Source organism: Carassius gibelio, chromosome B20, assembly GCF_023724105.1.
Source record: "Carassius gibelio isolate Cgi1373 ecotype wild population from Czech Republic chromosome B20, carGib1.2-hapl.c, whole genome shotgun sequence".
Taxonomy (NCBI): domain Eukaryota; kingdom Metazoa; phylum Chordata; class Actinopteri; order Cypriniformes; family Cyprinidae; genus Carassius; species Carassius gibelio.
Window position 1 is genome coordinate 22,820,237 of NC_068415.1, and position 17,893 is coordinate 22,838,129.

The following is a 17,893-nucleotide window of genomic DNA, read 5'->3' on the forward strand; positions in this document are numbered from 1 at the left end:
TTTACTTTCTTTCATGTAAAGCACTTTGAATTACCATTGTGAATGAAATAGGATATATATATATATATATCCCAGCTGCAGACCTTTTAAATGCAGACTTTGAGCCAAAAACTCATCACCAAACTCTAATGACTTGTGCATACACTATATTTGGACAAAAGTATTAGGACACATCCTTCTTTAAAACAGAAGAGGTTACTTCCAAAACTGTGGCAACAAAGATGGAAACACAATTCACGTGTTTAAAAAACAAATACAAAATCTCGGGTGCAACCGTTCTGGAAGAGTCTAAAATGACTGTACCCTTCTGTACAAGTCACTGGTGTTTGCTGACGGGTTTCTGGCTCAAGATCTGTATTTAAATTCACACCAGTCCGGTCCAGTCCAGTTCTTCCACTCTGAATCATTTCTTTTTGAAACTTACCTTATACACAGAGAATAGAAAATGGTCCCATCCTAACAACTGATATAAAATCAGAAGCACACAATTCCCCAGAATACCATTATATGCTTTAACATTACGATCTGTAAAGTAATGTGGAAATTAGCAAACCTGTTCATTAGAAAGGGGGTGTCCCAATACTTGTACCCATGTTGTGAATACTAAAGAGATTTCAAAATGTTTTTGTTTTATTTGACGCGTGTAATGTGAAGAATAAAGCACTGCATCAGAACAATGATGCTGCTTTTAAGAGAGGACTCGAATAAACCAATCAGTGATTTCTCTTTGCAACAATGTAGACTTTTATTTGTGAAAAAGTACAATACCTTGTCCTTACAAATAAGCGTATGAAAGAACTGAAAGGACATGGCAAGGCCATAGGAGGCGTTTCGCAGGAGTGAATCTGTGCGGTGACAACAGTGCTCCTGGGGCGGCAGCTTTACCGTGACACGAATCCACAGTCAACACAAAACACAGTAAGAAACGTTTGTACAGGTTTCAAAAATGAACAAAATCACTCTCCTGCCCAGATAAACCATCATTCGTTTGTAACTCAAATCAATCTTTTATATTTTCACATCCGCATCCTCAAAATCAGATCAGCAGCGACAAGCTGACCATTAGTCATTCGAAACGCACCTTAGGAAAATCCCAGCATATAATAGGAAAACTAAGCTGCTCAAAGCAAATAAAAGTTTCAATATTGTAGTCTGTATATATCTATATACACACACACACACACATGGTAAAACAATCCTAAATGAACGGCTAGCACTGTTCTCCTCAGAGCATGCTGGGAATACAAGATCCTCCACTCCTAATAACACCCATAATTAATGCCCTGCGAAGACGGCGGAGCAAAACGATGGTGTTTACACTAATCTGAGACTGATTTGGTTCAATTACAGCTGCATTAGTGAGCTCGAATCATCTGGATGAGCTAGCCATGTCCTCCGCTGTGCATTTCCATGTCAGATTATAGTACGGTCATTAGTTGACGTGGATTCAGTGCATCTCCAACTACTGAGCACGCTTTGATGCTCATCTACACCTTCAGCTCTGTACAATATGCTGGACTGCTCTGCAACGGACCGACTTACAATTACATGCCTCTTTACTGATTTACAAAGAAAAAAAAGAACAAAAAGAGAAAAGGGAAAAAAAATGCATAAAGCGTCACTGTCTTTCAGGTCAAAACAGATGGGATTTACCAAATCACACGAACACATTAAATCACATTGAGGTTTTTGGGTATGACATCTCTTTTTTTGTGTTTTTTTTGCATTGTAGGGAGGGAAAGGGCACAGGGGAGTTTGTGGAAGAACAGAGCTGCCCCCTGGTGGAGAGCCGTGTTGCACATGGGCAGGACTTCGACCTCCTGAGTACGAGACTGAGCCACTTCTACCTGCTGAGTCTCAGCTTGATCGAGTTCTTGACCACGGCGATGGGGTTGGTCGGGACGAGCGGGACATCCGACAGATCGGCGTTAGACATCTTCTGCAGAACATAAGACAGAACATCAGATTGGAAATAATCTTGAGCGTGTCCTGACCACGTGATACAAACTAATAAATCATCTCTTCTGTGATAAGTGTTTCTGTTTGAACAAGCTGTGACTAAGATATACGCTGCACGCCCTGGGCAATTTCACTGGAATAAAATTCACCACAGAATAAGTAGAATATGACATAATTACCTAAATATGTGTTCCTTCATTTGCATTTTGGCTTTCATAGATTACTTTCTGCAACACCTATATCAGCGCATACTGAAACTGAAGTCTTAAGTTTTTTTTAAAAAGTGCATCTATTTAAAGTATAGTTGGGCCATTTCAGCTAAATTCGAACAGTAAATCTAAAAAAAAAAAGGACCATTGTGTTGACTAATATATAAATGGCCTGGCTTGTGTAAAATTGTGTAAACATCCCAACCAAAAAACGTAAAATACAATCACTTTTTCACAGAATTTGTGAAAATGTTCTCCACAACTGAAAATGCATTAATCCGAGGTAATGGCCACCATACATTTATTCATTGGCCATTTCAATAGTGTTTAGCAGAGCTGAATGGACATTTCTATTTCAAATACAACATTGTTAATCAAATGAATGATATTTGGAATAAATATTAATAACACAATCATATATGGGATTACATACATCAGTTCATCAAACACCTTAGCTCTTCATTAGCTAATCCTAATTAGCTATTACGGAAATATTTAGTCTAAGATTTTTTTGTTTCTGAAAAGCCATGAAGCCAACCAAGACTGCATTTAAATCAAAGATACAGTAAAAACTGTAATTTTGAGAGACATCACAATTTAAAGTTACTTTCTATTATATTTTATAACGCAATTAAAAGCAGCATCATTATTCTTCAGTCTTCAGTGTCACATGATTCTTCAAAAATCACTCTAATATGCTGATTTGGTTCTTATTAAATATTTCTTAGCAATGTTGAAAACAGTTGTGCTGATGAAAATAGAGCTATTTTATTAAAACATCAGAGATTACAAATAGTTTTAGGCTTTTTCATAAGCTTTCAGTGAGAACAGAAACTTGACTTGCGTGTGAATATGATAAATATTACTGTGTAATAATCAATAGCTCATGTCCTTACCCGGGCAGGCGGGATCACCTCTGCTGGGTCCACCACCTGAGAATGACGGGAAACATCAGCATTTTGCCTTCTCACATATTTCCTCCATTTATCATTATAACTAGCATACCCTTTTTCACCATTGGTTTACCGTTAATTCTGTCTCTGTTTTAGATTCATCCTCTGAAGGAACCACTTCGACGCTCGGCTGGGAAAAAAACATGACAAAAACAATGAAATTGAGTGAACAACAACAACAACAACATGAAGATTACTGCCTCTTCGGGTTCAGGGGATGGACGCTAAGAAAGATTTTGCACTTTTGCAACAAAAAGAAAGAACAAATAGCCATTACCGCTGGATCCACAGCTACTTGGCCGTCAGTTTCACCTGAGGACTCTGCTTCTGGGCTTGAGAGCTGGAAGAGACACCATCCACACTTAATATGTAACGTTCATGATTGGATTGAAACTGAAATCAAACCTGAAAATAAAGACTGACAAAAAAAAAGCATCTGACATGAAAGTGTTGTCTTTTACCTCGTCTGCTTTGGCTTTCTTGGACATCTCATTCTCAAGGGGTGAGTCAGGTGTTTTTATGGCAGGGTCAGCAGATAAACATGGACTGGGAACAGGGTTCTGCTGTACACAGTCCACTTTGGCTTTCTTCTCCGAGTCATGCTGAACGGGTGAGGCGGGCCGCTTTAGTGGAGAGGCTCCCTTCTGCGGGGCATTGTTGCTGGAAGTCCCAACACTATCTGGCTTAGTGGTGTCCACTGCAAGGATTCGAAGAAAAAAAGTATAAGCATTAAGCAGCACTAAAAACAAACTAATTAAATACACTTCAAAGTTATTTTGAAAATCCAAAACAGGAAAGGTCTGTCATCACACACTCCCCCTCATGTTGTTCCAAACCCATATATCTTTTTTTTTTATTTCCGGTGGAACACAAAAGGGAAAATTTTGAAGAATGTTCAAGCTGTTCTTTTTGATTGTGACATTTAAATTACTTTTCTTTTGCCATGTCACACCAGGGGCCGGAGAATATATAAGAATAAAAGAATATCTTTTATCAAATTCTAAAGAATGTTCTTGTTTTTTCTTAGGATTGTTTTTAAAATAAAATTTTATAATTCTAATTCTTGAATATAATCTTCCTCAAATTAATCATAAATGTTCTTCAAGTTAGGATAGCCCCAGACTTGTCTTAAAGTGCCTCTATTATGGATTTTTTAAATTACCTTTCATGAAGTGTGTGACACAGCTCTAAGTGAATGAAAAAATCCTGCAAAGTTTTACATCTGAAAGTGCAATCCCAAGCCGTTTCATGTTGACACCAACATGAAAAATTAGCATATTGCCCGCACACTTGATGGTCTTTTTGCTTTGGTGTGAAAGGAAATGCAAACTCATTCTTTGCCACTAGATGCCACATTTGGAGCAGAAAAAATAGCTGTTTCCCTGATAACGCTGTACACAAAGCAGCACTGGCTTTACGGCTCATGATGAAATGAAAATAAGACCAATCAGACCAATTACCGCAGATTAGCATCACGCAAAGGAGGGGTTTGGAACAATGAATCGTAAAACGTTTGAGCAAATATGCAAAAATAAACGCATATTATAAGACAATGAAAGAGTTTTTTCACCTTGCATGCATGTGAATATTGGTTATTTCAAATTAATTGTTATATTTAATAGGAATATCCATTTTAACCAGTCAAGCGACCATTAAGAATTTTGACTGATTAATACAATCAATTAAACGGTTAAAAAAAATCCTTTTCAGTAATTTATTAAAATATTTAAAAAGGGTCTAATAAAGAAATAATAAATATTAAATAATAATAACAATAAAATTAAGAGCCAGATCACATAAACTGTTAATACTGGCTATTGTAATATCAGCATCAGGTAAGATTACTCACGTCCATTTATTCACTCAGTCACATAATGTTTTTATTACAGATGTACCTTTATGAAAATTAAACATGGGTTTTGCCTACTACAAAAAAACAAAAATACAAGTTATTGGTATTTAGTATTTATTGTGTAATATACTAATGGTAATCAATCCGAATGACTATATGTAATGCGTGATCTGCCCTCCCACCTCTGTAATAAACACGGAGATGTTAGTCCCATCCGATTTGGTACATGAAAATCACAGACGTCAGGTGGTAAGAAACGAAACTCAAACATAGTTTAGAAAACTAGTCCTGTCCGAATAGGGCTTAATTCAACACAAAATCAAATGTTTCCATTTCGCAATGTATTTGAATGCCAAATTAATATTTAGCATAGTTTATTCAATATCCATGTAAAACAAAATGTTTCGCATTTCACAACAGTATGGCGATGAAACTAAACGGCACAGATTTTATTTACAAAAACACAGAACAAAAGTTATTTAACAGATCGCTTTAGCTTGAGACAGGTTGTTTGTTACGGTTGAGTGCCAGTCAAGTTAATCGCGTCAAAAATAGTGCGTGCTTATTATGATTATTAGGGTAATCTGCAAGAAGCGCAAAAAAAACTATCCTTGAAGTGTGAGTTTTTCAATGCGTCTTGTATGGATTCAAATAGCTAAAGACTGTAATTTAAGATGTTCTTAAAAACATTCTTACGAACTTGGTGGAATTTCTTTAAAAAATTTCTTAACATATTTCATAAGGGGATTTTGGCCCAGGTTTGACTTTTGTCATAATAAAATACTGTTCAAGTAATAAGGAAAAAAAGAGGCCTGGATGACTTTCATGAAAAATTAACAAAATAAATTTGGGGGAGAAAAACATCCTTCAAAACAATCTTTTAGTGTTTTGTGGAACAGAAAGTCATACAAGTTTGGAACGATGAGGTAAGAGATAATTTTCGTTCAATGAACTATTCCATCAAATGACAAAATTACAGAATAAAAATATCTACTTTAAAGTGACTTAATGACCCCAGTAGACATACCACCTGCCAGGAGCGAGCTTCCTCTTGAAGCGTCTGTTTTTCCCTGCAAATCTGAGGTGTTTGTAGCAGTCCCAGTGGAGCTACAGTCAGAGAGAGAGAGAGAAGGCATGTGTACCAGTGTTTCAAAAAGATATGAATTACAGAAAGTTAAGCGAATAACATTAGGGCAACAGGTGACCAGGTGAAAATAGTTTTATCTTTTACCCCTGAGGGCTGGGGGCACGGGCGACCTTGGCAGCTGAAGGGCCCGTGGGGGACGGCACTGACATGCTGTTGTCACTGTCAACTGATAGGTCGAGACTGCCATCATTCATCGCACGGAGACCATCAGATGAAAGCTACAGGATAACAGAGGCAAAAACAAGACCATTAACAAAAAGCATTACTAGGTCACTACTGAGGCCACATTTACCAGACAACGAAAAAAAAAAAAAAAAAGAGGACCCATGTAGTCCTTCAACAGTTTGTGTCAAAGGTCAGTACATTTAAGGATGTCAAATGACAAAACTTTAAAACAAAAAAAAAAAAATCAAAAACTAATTAGAAAATAATTTGCAAGACATTCTCTAGACACATTGAAAACAATGTATTAACTTGAAATCTCTTCCAAAAATACAATATTTTTAAAGAACCTGGCACATGCATTTTTATCTTCATTATGAAATAGTTCAGCGTGTTTGCAAAGTAACAGATGAACGCTTGCCTTTCTCTTGCTCCTCTGAATGGTCATTTTGGGCAGCAGTTGTTGCAGTTGCTTCCTCTTCACGTGCATGGCTGTGATTTTCATATCTTGCTCAAACATTTTACTAGAGATCGCCTGCCGGTAAACTACAGCCATTCATAGAACACATGTTGATTACTGAGAGAAGTTTAATCATAGCACAACGTCCAGAGAACCGAAGCAATGCTGACACTTCCTGTGTGTGCTCTTCCCAACATAAACCAAATCGTACCTGTGTCTGTGAAGGTCTGGATGTCAAACGTCAGATCCACGTTAAGATTTTCTGATCCCTCCATTTTTTTAAACACAATACCTATTACCCACATTGTGCTGAACTCCTCCCTGTTCGTACACAAAGGAAAGAGCGAGTAAAGAGTCTTCCTATCGCCATCCCTTCGTTTCTTAGGTCGGTTTCAGGCCTTTGTTAAAGTTTAATGAAAGAAAGGACAAAAGCATTTGAAACTCACTTGTCAGTTCCCTCTTTTGGTCCCGGGAATGACTGTGGATTCACATGAGCGAGTGTGATAAACTCATTCTTCTCCAGGTTTCCCACCAGGATTCGGATCTTTGATTCCACGAGGCCCACCCTTTAAGCCAAACAGCATATTTAGTCCTAGTCCACAACATTTCTAAACAGATGCAGGGGACATGAGCAGAACATGGGTCCGATAAAGTGTGTGACGGTGCTGTACTCACCACTCTAAGTGCTGCTTCTCTGCCTGTGCGCTTGCTAGCAACACTATATAATGCCTTGGGACATAAAAGACAGAACAATGCCATTACATCCTTTAGACGAAGAGTTGTTCAACCAAACCCGGCAAAACCTACAGGGCCGCACCGATATCACTGACACTTCTCTCCAAAGACAAATATATCTTCCCTCAACACAGCAGGGATCACTCGTGTCCAGCCAAGAACACACTTCACAGTCTACAATATATATATATATATATATATATATATATATATATATATATATATCTTTTACAGTAGATCAGAAACAAGACCAAAATGCTGATTACATATATCAATCAAGCTGAAAAATAATGTTCGCACAAAAATGAGTTGTCCAAACCTCTATACATTTCTTTCTTCTCTTAAAAACAAAAGATATTTTGAAAAATGCTTGTAGCCATTGGCATCAAGCGTTTTTTTTTTCTCCATACTGTGGAAGTCAATGGCTACCAGCAACTGTTTGGTTACCAACATTCTTCAAAATATATTGGAGAGAGAAACTCATACAGGTTTGAAACAACTTTTTTTTTTTTTTGGTTAACTAGCCCATCTTGAATGCCAATAAAACTTCCAAAATCCATTTATTTGAAACGTAACTGCTTAACTTTGTCCTATAAAAGTGACTAGTTACTTGTTATTACAATATATGGTCTCATGTACACACTTTCAGCATCACATGGTATATATAAAAAAAAAAATAAAACCTCTTCTGTGGAAAAAGACCAAAAAAGAGACCAAAGCAAAAGCGAGATATTCTGTATTTTGCCATTTTAAAGTCAGTCATGTTTGTGGATGGATTCTTTGTATTTTTCTGCAAAGCAACACACTTTGGACATTTTTCCCACTCTGATTACATATTAGCGGCTTGTGTCTGACAGAACAGAATGAGATAATGCAAATCAATCATATTTAATCTCTTCTTTGAAACCAGCTAACTGCTACATTGTTTTTAAGGAAGAAATAATGGTGATTAATGAATTGAGCACTATAATGAACCGTCGCTGCATTCTCATGTGGGGTGAGAAGATCGTCGTACAGTGAAGGGTTTTCAGACAGGTTCAAATAAGCTAAAATTGGTAAAAATCTGACCTACTAAAACCCCCACTTACAAAAAAACCCTGTTGACTGGAATAACAAAGCAATGTGTGGCTTTAGACCGCTATTATTTTATTATTTAAAATATCCAAAAGTCTTATTTCTTTAGTTTGACTTTGGTTTCTTTTGACTGAAATTGACTTTAAGCCATTATGATCACACCACAACTAATAAAAAAATAAAATAAAACAAGCACAGACAAGGCTAAATGCTAAACATTGGTGGAAATCGCAAACAAAAAATTAGAAACACTATGAAAACACAGACTAACAAGAAATACATTGTACAAATTGTGAACTAAAACATTTTATTTTTGAATTGTATACAAATTAATATAGCACAAGAAAACCAGTAAAACTTTTTTTTTCTTAAATAGAAAAGCATTTTAAACTTAAAATACCTACCTTTTAAAAATATAAATTTAACCATCTCTAAAAAAAAAAAAGTTGCTTACATTTCAGGCATGCTCTACAATCGTAATGTTTACACATTTTAATTGTCAAAAATGATGACGTACCATAAAAGCCACTGTGTGCATAAACTGATAGTAAGCAAAATTCTTTTATTTCAAACTGATGACACTTATTACATAAAATAATAATTGTGAGAGGGCTATGAATGTGTGTGGGTGCAGTTTTGAGAAATAAATCTTTATTGAAATGATTAAATCTCACCATGAGTGTCCAACAGGATAAGCAGCTTAATACATACTTGTATTTCTGAAAGAAGTTTGGTGCTTCAAATAGTTTGGACCATTCTGCTTTATTCTGCAATATTTCATCCGTGATCGCAAGACCTGTGAGGAGTTAAACAATTGAAATGCGAGTCAAACACGTGTTATATCAGTATCAAACATACCACGCAAACAAAAATGAATTTCCATCATTATTCTGCATGACTTGGTTTTTAATCAGTGGAATTCAAAAGGAGATGCTGAAATAAAATCTCACCCATGAAATAAATTAATTCACCACTTAGATTCCTATTTGAATGTACCTGAACACTAATGAGATTTAAGAGCTTTTGCAGAGAAGAGGATTCTCAGCCAATTTAAAATGTTGGTCTGTTCCTTAAAACGTCAGAAGACTTAAATATAGTTAGGTAATAAGTAATATAGACTTAAGTTATCAATATTATTCATATTCCTTTTTAATGGTCATTTTTATTTTGTGTTAGGGCTGCACGATAGGGTTGTGCCGATAGACAATAGTATCATGTATCAATGATAGCAGATGTCTCTGTGGACAGTCAAGATGATATTAGGCTCATTTTCCTATTAACGTATTAAATAATAATAATAATAATAATAATGTTTATTTTTATTGGGCAGCCTATTATAATTGGGCTATCAAATTGCCCAGCTATTTCACTTCATCACCGCATTTCACACACATGCACGCACGTCCGACAATATATGAACTAGCGGTTTTAAACACAATATTTTTGTATTTAACGTTAGTTCATCAGTATGTTTGAAAGTATATTTTTTCGATTATTGTTGATTCCATAGGCTCTCTCTTGCGCACCTGCGTGGTTTAAAACACCAAATAGTTATGCTATGACGAGAACAGAGAGCCTCTCTTGCTCCACCCACGCACGATAATATCGTGTATCGTCGATTTCACGGGCTGACGATATGACGATTTGAAAAATGACCATATCTCCCAACACTTCTGCACGATTATGACAAAAATCATAATTGACAATTATTCCCTTGAAATTGTAATTGTGATTATTAATTATGATTATTACAATTTACATTGAATGAGGTTTATACCTTTGTTTGACGCAACTGCATGCTGTATTTTTATATGAATATAAACTAACTGGAAACACTAACTGAAAAACGTTGTGCTTTTCTATAGTATTAAGCCTCAAATGTCAACTATACATTGGATTGCTTTCTTTAAATTATAAAAAAGCAAAAATATGAATGGTATTATAATGTTATACTAAAAATAATGGGAAAACCCTTTAAGATAACGTAGAAAGAAAAAACAAATCTTAAGCACACCAAATAATATAAGTGGACTTTGAGCGATTAATTGCCACTTTGAACGATTACGTAAATGTGGCATCCATAATTGTAATCACAATTGGAAATTTGATTAATTGTGCAGCCCTATTTTTTGTTACACTGCAGAAAGTAAGTCATGCAAGGTGAGAAAATGTAGACATTTCAATTTTGAAATGATTATTTTCATTATTCTATGAGAATATTTCTAGGGATCTTCAGAACGGAGACTGACCCCGCTTGAACTCTTCCACCATGATGGCCCGAGTAGAAGCGGACACATTGTAAGTGGAGTTTTGTTGAGGGTAAGCTGGTGTGATGATCGGCATGAGGTGGTACCGGTCACTGGGGGTTACCTAGGAGGAAAAAGACCAACATTAGCAGTGCAATAGATCCCAATTCATTCACATAGCCTGAAGTGAATAATCTGAGACAGCACAGGAAAATCATTGTACCTTCTAGTAAAATACATGTTAAATGTGACGTCTATAGAGGTCTGTGCAGAGAGTTTTAAAATATATTTCAATATTCCGTACATTTACAATACATTTAATATTATTTTCATACAAAATTTCCCAGCACCATGAATATGTATTTATGCATTGCATGGCTATGCCTTGATTATTTGAACTACATTATTAGAACTTCTGATGGATTTTTTGGTTTAAATGTTTATCTTGGCAATAAAAATACTCAATGCTCTCAAAATATATTTTAATATCATAGCCTCATAACATAAATAAATCAATGAATAAGTACCCTGGGATCCCAAACTGGGAGGTTGAGATTACAGTCTTCAGGCTGCTTCAGAAGGACTGGATTTGGCCATTCCCTGAAAACACAAAATAACTAATAAATTAATGAATGAATCTAAAGAGAACGAATCTCTGAAAACAAAGACCATAGGTTTGTATTCATATTCTCATTGACCAGTGGTGTCGAGAGCAGTATGAAAAACTCACCACTTTGAGAAAACCAAGAAGAACTTATGGACCAGTGTGGATGCCACAGCATTGGGGTAGAGTTGGCAGGTTCTTGCAACCAACATGGCCCACGATACGCCCCCCAGAAAACCCAGAATATTTGAGTAGATGTTATGACCTGTAAGAGATTCAAATAACAACATTCATTTATTAATTTCTGTAAAACTTTTTTCAAATTTTTTCACATCCTGACTAAGGTCAAATGAAGCATTTATAAAAGCCAAATGGCAATCAAGGATCGACTGTTTTTCAGTAAAGTGCAAACAGGAGCATGTACTGGTTGTTATGCAGCAAATGCAAGCCAAACGAATCTCCTGAGGCACAATGCTGCAGTGTTGCTTTTCACTGACTGCACTAAAACCCACAAACACAACAGGTCATTTAAGGTCACGGTGGGGTTGGTTTTTTACATGAGACCAGCTGTGACATGTTCCACAAACAGAGTACAACGCAAAGCTGACACATAAGCAACTACTCACGTTTGGCCCACATTTTGATGGCTCTTAGAGTCAGTCTGAAATTCTCTATGTTGGGCACCAAGTGAAGAATTTCATCAGTAACTCTGCAACCTGTAAATCAGCAGATTGTTTAAAAAAAATAAAAATACATATATCAAGATTACCAGTGAAACCTTAAACAAGCAAACAAAACTTGGGGCTGGGTCGACAATATCAATTAATCAACTTTAATCAACCTTCATTTTGATGAACTTGCACAGATTCTTAAATTCCAAAAACAATCTTTTAGTCTCTGCTGTTCTCTTTAGTCAGTGCTGAGAGCAACCAAAAGTCAATAATCTTTGCAAATGTTTTTGCAAAATGCCAACGATCCTCTTCTCGTTCTCTTTACTATTAGTTATAGCACAAAATAAACATGAATGAACATCAGGTGTTCTTTCTATCATGTTTTGCGAAATCACTCAATCAATGTTTCAACTGCGGAAAGACGTCAATAAATCAGCTTGTAAACAATATCATGTAAGACTGAATTTTTACCTCAGGAAACACATTTAAGGTTCATATCTCAGTTAGGCAGAAAAAAAAGGTTTTTGCTAGACATGCACCCGCTTACTGTACATTATAAAATTACATTACTTAACCTGCAAAGGACCTTTCATATATTGTGTTTAAATTAATCTGTGATAAAATAATTAATAAATATAATTTAAATGTTTGTATTTCAACAATAATTTAGGGTAGAACAATTACATCATTAAAGTTTATTACAAACTGCCTTTTGAGCAATTTAAAAGTGTGTGTGCAACTTTAAGTGTTTATTATATCTAAAAATGAACAAACAATTTGTTGGACCTTTAAAACAAGGTCATGTATAAACTGACAGGGTTCCCTCTACAGTGTTCACATTTGTTGAGAGATTTTTTTCTTTAGATAAACTGACATGATATACATCCAAACAATTTGATATTGAATCAAAATCAAGATCTTGTGAATCAGAATCAATTCTGAAAATGTCGATACTCAGCCCCAACATAATCAATCAATTATGACCGACTACCGTTCAAACTCCGGATGCAGCGAATGTCAAGGTTCTTCAGCAAGCCATCATCTCGCAAATCCAGGTTCTCTGGAATGGCTTGTAGCGCCAGTCGGGCAAATAGTATGTCAATCTAGAATCAAAAAAATTATACTTAAAACAGAAATTAGAAGGAAAAATCAAAAATAGCAATTTTTGCATGAACTATTCCTTTATATCCACATTAAAAAGAATAACATTAAAAAGAATAATAACCTCAATTCCATCAAAAGACAGCTTTATCACTGGCACAAACGCTTCCTCCACCGCCTAAAGAAGGCAAACGCAAATATCAAGCATTAAACCTAACAGATACTGCTGGGAAGATGTATACCGTCTATGTACACCAATCATATAAGCAGGATACCCTTAGGTCTTTGACTTCCTCCTGCTCCTTTAATTTCTCATAGAACGAGGAGAAGAAGTCCGATCTCTCCACATGACGGGGCACAACGCAGAGAGCATCAATATCAGCACCTACACAATTAGTTTAGTGAATGAGATACTGCAGACACACAGAGACCATGTGAAATACACGTATCAATCGATCTAGAACTAGTGTAGAAAATATACCCTTAGTATGAACTCCAAGTCTGTAGGATCCAAACGTGAAGATCTTTCCACCAACATTATCAATCACTGATGCTGGAATATTCTGTGATTAGAAGAAAATATATAACGGTTAGAATCTGTGAGCGGTTATTCAGAGATTTGTGTGTGTATATATTAATTAAAAGGCCAATAAGATACCTTAACTTCACTGACTTCACGGATCCACAGCTTAACCAACGTATTTAGCTTCCCAAGCACTAGGATTCTGTGGGCAAAAGAAACATCTTAATCAAAAGCAATATGAGGAAGACTAAAGCTGGGTCAAGAGTATGATGTACACATTTATGGAAAAAAGTGTGTCCTGAAAAATATATTAAACCAAAGAAAACTCAAAAACTAAATGGGATTCATGAAATTTCATGTTACGTGAACATACACAGAAGTTTCAAAAGTTAAAAGGCCAATCAGGTCATTTGAAAATTTAGAAATAAGTATTTTATGCTTATCGATGCTAGATTTATTTAATGAAAATACAATAAAAACAAAATATTATTTGAAGTACAACAGTTAAATAATGTTAATCAAATAACTTTTTTTAATAGTTTTTTTTTCTTCAGCGTCACGTCAAGAATAATAATTAATTAATATTGTTTGTGAAAACATTGTGACAAACTTTTAACACCAATCTTTGATGAATGTCTATTCATTTATTTCAAATAGATTTTTTGTGACCCTGTAATGTGTCTCTCTAAATGTATCCTTGTTATTTTTTTACTGATAAAATTAACGAACCCAAACTTTTGAACAGAAGTCAGAGCTAAATCATTTCTCTACTTTGTTTTCAGTGTCTGTTGCCTTTGGATACTGCGGTAACTTCTAATATCACCTGGCAAAATACAATTATTTTAATTGTTTTGTCATTTTGTTCCTTTTTTTTTATAATGTTTCAAACAAAACATGCTTTCTTGGTAACGCTGTTACAATTGACAAATATTTATAGAATTTAAATTGATTTTTAATTCTTTCACACTTTTGTAAAAACTAATTAACAAACATCAAGTCACATTTATTTATACAGCGCTTTATATAATACAGATTGTGTTGATAAATGTACATTCTTCGGTTACAGTTCACGGTTGATTCAGTGACGTCATCATTGACTCAATGCTTAGTCACTGAATCAACACTTTGTGCCATTTTCCTGTGGGAAGTGACATCAGTTTGGGGGGAAAACCCAAGAAATGGATTTGATGAACTTTGTGCATGTTCTTTAGCGTATTACAATCAGTCAGATTGAATACCATTTGTATTATCACACAAATACCATGGTGAAGCTAATCGGCTAGTATAGCAAAACCATGTTAATGTGTGGTTGGTTTAACTTTTTTTTTTTTTTTTTGTAGTAAACCCATGTTTAATTTTCATAAAGGTACATCTGTAATTAAAACAGCAATTTAGAGTTTTTGGATGCAGCCATTTGCATTCAGACAGGATTAAAATCACAAAGTACGTCTGTGGAACTAATTTCTCTAACGACCCCCTGTAAAACTAGTCCCGTCCGAATAGGGCTTAAAGTCTCAAAATGAACATAACACATAAGCCCTATTCAGACGGGACTAGTTTAGAGATAAATACTTTTTTACCAAGCCTTAGTGAATAGAATCTCATTCACCTGCGCTGCAGCTCCAGCTCCTCCTCAAAGACGCCGAAAGGTCGGAGCGTCTCGGTCAGCTTCCGCGTGAGAACCAGATCGGCCTCTTTAGGCTGCGCCAAGCTGATAGGAGACGTGATCCCATAATGCTTTGGGGTCTGCTGGGCTGGTTGCACTGGGCTGTGAAAAGGTCAAAAATGAATTGTCAGACTCAACAGAAACATAACGTGATCACAGGAGCTGATCACATCCCTGTCAGCTCAATTATTATTACTATTATAAATGACTGGGATGTTATAAAAACTCTGCATTCAAACATCTGACCACGATGACGTCAAGAAATACAAAAATAATATAAAATAAAGAAAAGAAAGTTAGGAAGCTACATTTACACATACTATGTATGAATTCTTTAACACTTTGCAAGAGAATATTATATAGAAATTCATTTGTTTTGATTTCTGTATTCAAAACTCCGTTTGGTGGAGATATTTCCACGTGAACGAGCACTTTGAGAGTACTAAGTGAACAGAGCATGACAAATATTTTTAATAACAGATTTTATGACCGTTGTCTTTGGGGCGTTCACACGTGACGTGTCAAATTTTAATTGTTGCGTCACGCCTCGCTGTTTTTCTTAGGATAGCGCACAATCTGCGTCTGCCAGATCATGATATAAAGTGGTTCAGCTTTAATAAACGCTTTTGCTGCGCCTCGTCTAAAGTTAGTTGTTCAATTCGTCTTCTATGAACGCCTCCTTGAAGGGTATTAGTATGTAATAAGTCATACGTGCGCTTAGTCACATATCTGAACAAAGTTCAGCAACCACTGAATATTACAGATTTAAAGTCCATAACGTACATACAAACCAGGGAGCTCACTATGAGCCCGATTTCTATTTCTGATAGCCTGTTGATGGTTTTATCTCATTACCTACTGCTCACTGACAAGTTAATTTCGAAATGAATGCAATGTAGACTAGTTCAACCACTAAACAGCATCATTACATGGTTGGATAAGCGTGTCGAGTTTGCGACTGATTCGTGACATAGGGCCCAGGACCTCGCGTTTGCTTCGATCACGCTTGTCTTCAAACTCCGACGAGATACTTACAAAGGCATTATGAAAATCTCCGGCTTAAGAGAAGCTGAGAAGCAGGTTATATTCCGCCATTGCGTTCCAGCCCGTCATGAACTGTTATGAAGGCAATGAAGTTTCTTTTGTTTGAACCAACATGGCGCTCCGGCAACAGTAACTGCCAATTGGCACGGGAAGTGACGCCATGACGTATAGCACGCTGACGCTGGTTGACCTGCGTATTTATGTTTAAAGGGACAGCAACTAGCTAAGATCTTATATATACTGTATATTTTACTGTATATATTTTTATATTTTTTGTATATTTGTACATTATCACGAACATCTCGAAACATTTCTCCATTAAATTACATTTAATATTTTATTCCTTATAGCATAGCTGAACCTTAAATGTTTTTATGATTTATTCACAAGACATCAGTTTGAAAGGTAAAATAACTATTGTTATACAGCATACCATTTAAACATTAAGTATTTCCACTGTTTCACTATTTATTATCTTTCTATATAAGTGCTGTCAAACGATAAATCGCAATTAATAACATCCAAAATAAAAGTAAAACTTTCTTTTCAACTGGCCTGTCAGAAAACATAATAAAAACTGGAATAAGTAACACTGGCTATATCCGATTTGCTCCATACATATATGCTTGTAAACCCCAACATCATACAATACCATTTTCCCAACAATAACAAACTATGTCTTTATAAAACAAATAATGTCAAAGCATAATTTAAATCATACCATCATTCTGAAGTCAAAGTCAAAGTCACCTTTATTTATATAGCGCTTTTAACAAAATACATTGCGTCAAAGCAACTGAACAACATTCATTAGTAAAACTGTGTGTCAATAATGCAATAGTATAGTTAATCATTGAATTTAGTGATGTCATCTCTGTTCAGTTAAATAGTGTCTGTGCATTTATTTGCAATCAAGTCAACGATATCGCTGTAGATGAAGTGACCCCAACTAAGCAAGCCAGAGGCGACAGCGGCAAGGAACTGAAACTCAGAATGACAGAATGGAGAAAAAAACCTTGGGAGAAACCAGGCTCAGGTGACGAGTCAAATTTTCTTGGAATAAGAGAGAAACAGACTAATATTGGCGTAGATGCCATTCTTCTAATGATGTAGCAAGTACATAGGGTGTTATGGGAAGTGTTTCCGGTTTCGGTTTACCTAATTAATGCAGCATTAAAATCCTTTAATGGATTTGGATATTAAAAGCATATTAGTATGTTATGTGTAAACCAGGTTAAAGAGATGGGTCTTTAATCTAGATTTAAACTGCAAGAGTGTGTCTGCCACCCGAACAATGTTAGGTAGGTTACTCCAGAGTTTAGTCGCTAAATAGGAAAAGGATCTGCTGCCCGCAGTTGATTTTGATATTCTAGGTATTATCAAATTGCCTGAGTTTTGAGAACGTAGCGAACGTAGAGGATTATAATGTAAAAGGAGCTCATTCAAATACTGAGGTGCTAAACCATTCAGGGCTTTATAAGTAATAA

General features: G+C 35.7%; 1 protein-coding gene across 5 annotated transcripts; it reads right to left on the reverse strand.

Annotated features, from left to right (window-relative positions):
* Positions 1–720: 720 nt before the first annotated feature.
* Positions 721–16,558, reverse strand: LOC127983796 (poly(A) polymerase type 3). 5 transcript variants are annotated; one of them, XM_052586134.1, is made up of 23 exons: positions 16,398–16,558; positions 15,306–15,464; positions 13,832–13,898; positions 13,655–13,736; positions 13,449–13,558; positions 13,298–13,351; positions 13,064–13,175; positions 12,028–12,117; positions 11,528–11,666; positions 11,325–11,397; positions 10,801–10,921; positions 9,263–9,347; positions 7,418–7,471; positions 7,189–7,308; positions 6,954–7,063; positions 6,704–6,828; positions 6,205–6,338; positions 6,004–6,080; positions 3,583–3,818; positions 3,399–3,461; positions 3,195–3,251; positions 3,065–3,100; positions 721–1,939 (listed from the first exon to the last, which is right to left on the reverse strand). In XM_052586134.1, exons 1-23 carry the CDS (start codon positions 16,403–16,405, stop codon positions 1,844–1,846), a joined length of 2,208 nt encoding a protein of 735 aa, XP_052442094.1. In that variant the 5' UTR covers positions 16,406–16,558; the 3' UTR covers positions 721–1,843. The 5 variants fall into 5 exon arrangements, with proteins under 5 accessions (XP_052442094.1, XP_052442093.1, XP_052442092.1 ...); XM_052586133.1 differs by having other exon boundaries at positions 3,583–3,821; XM_052586132.1 differs by having other exon boundaries at positions 6,001–6,080.
* Between the last annotated feature and the right edge of the window lie 1,335 nt (positions 16,559–17,893).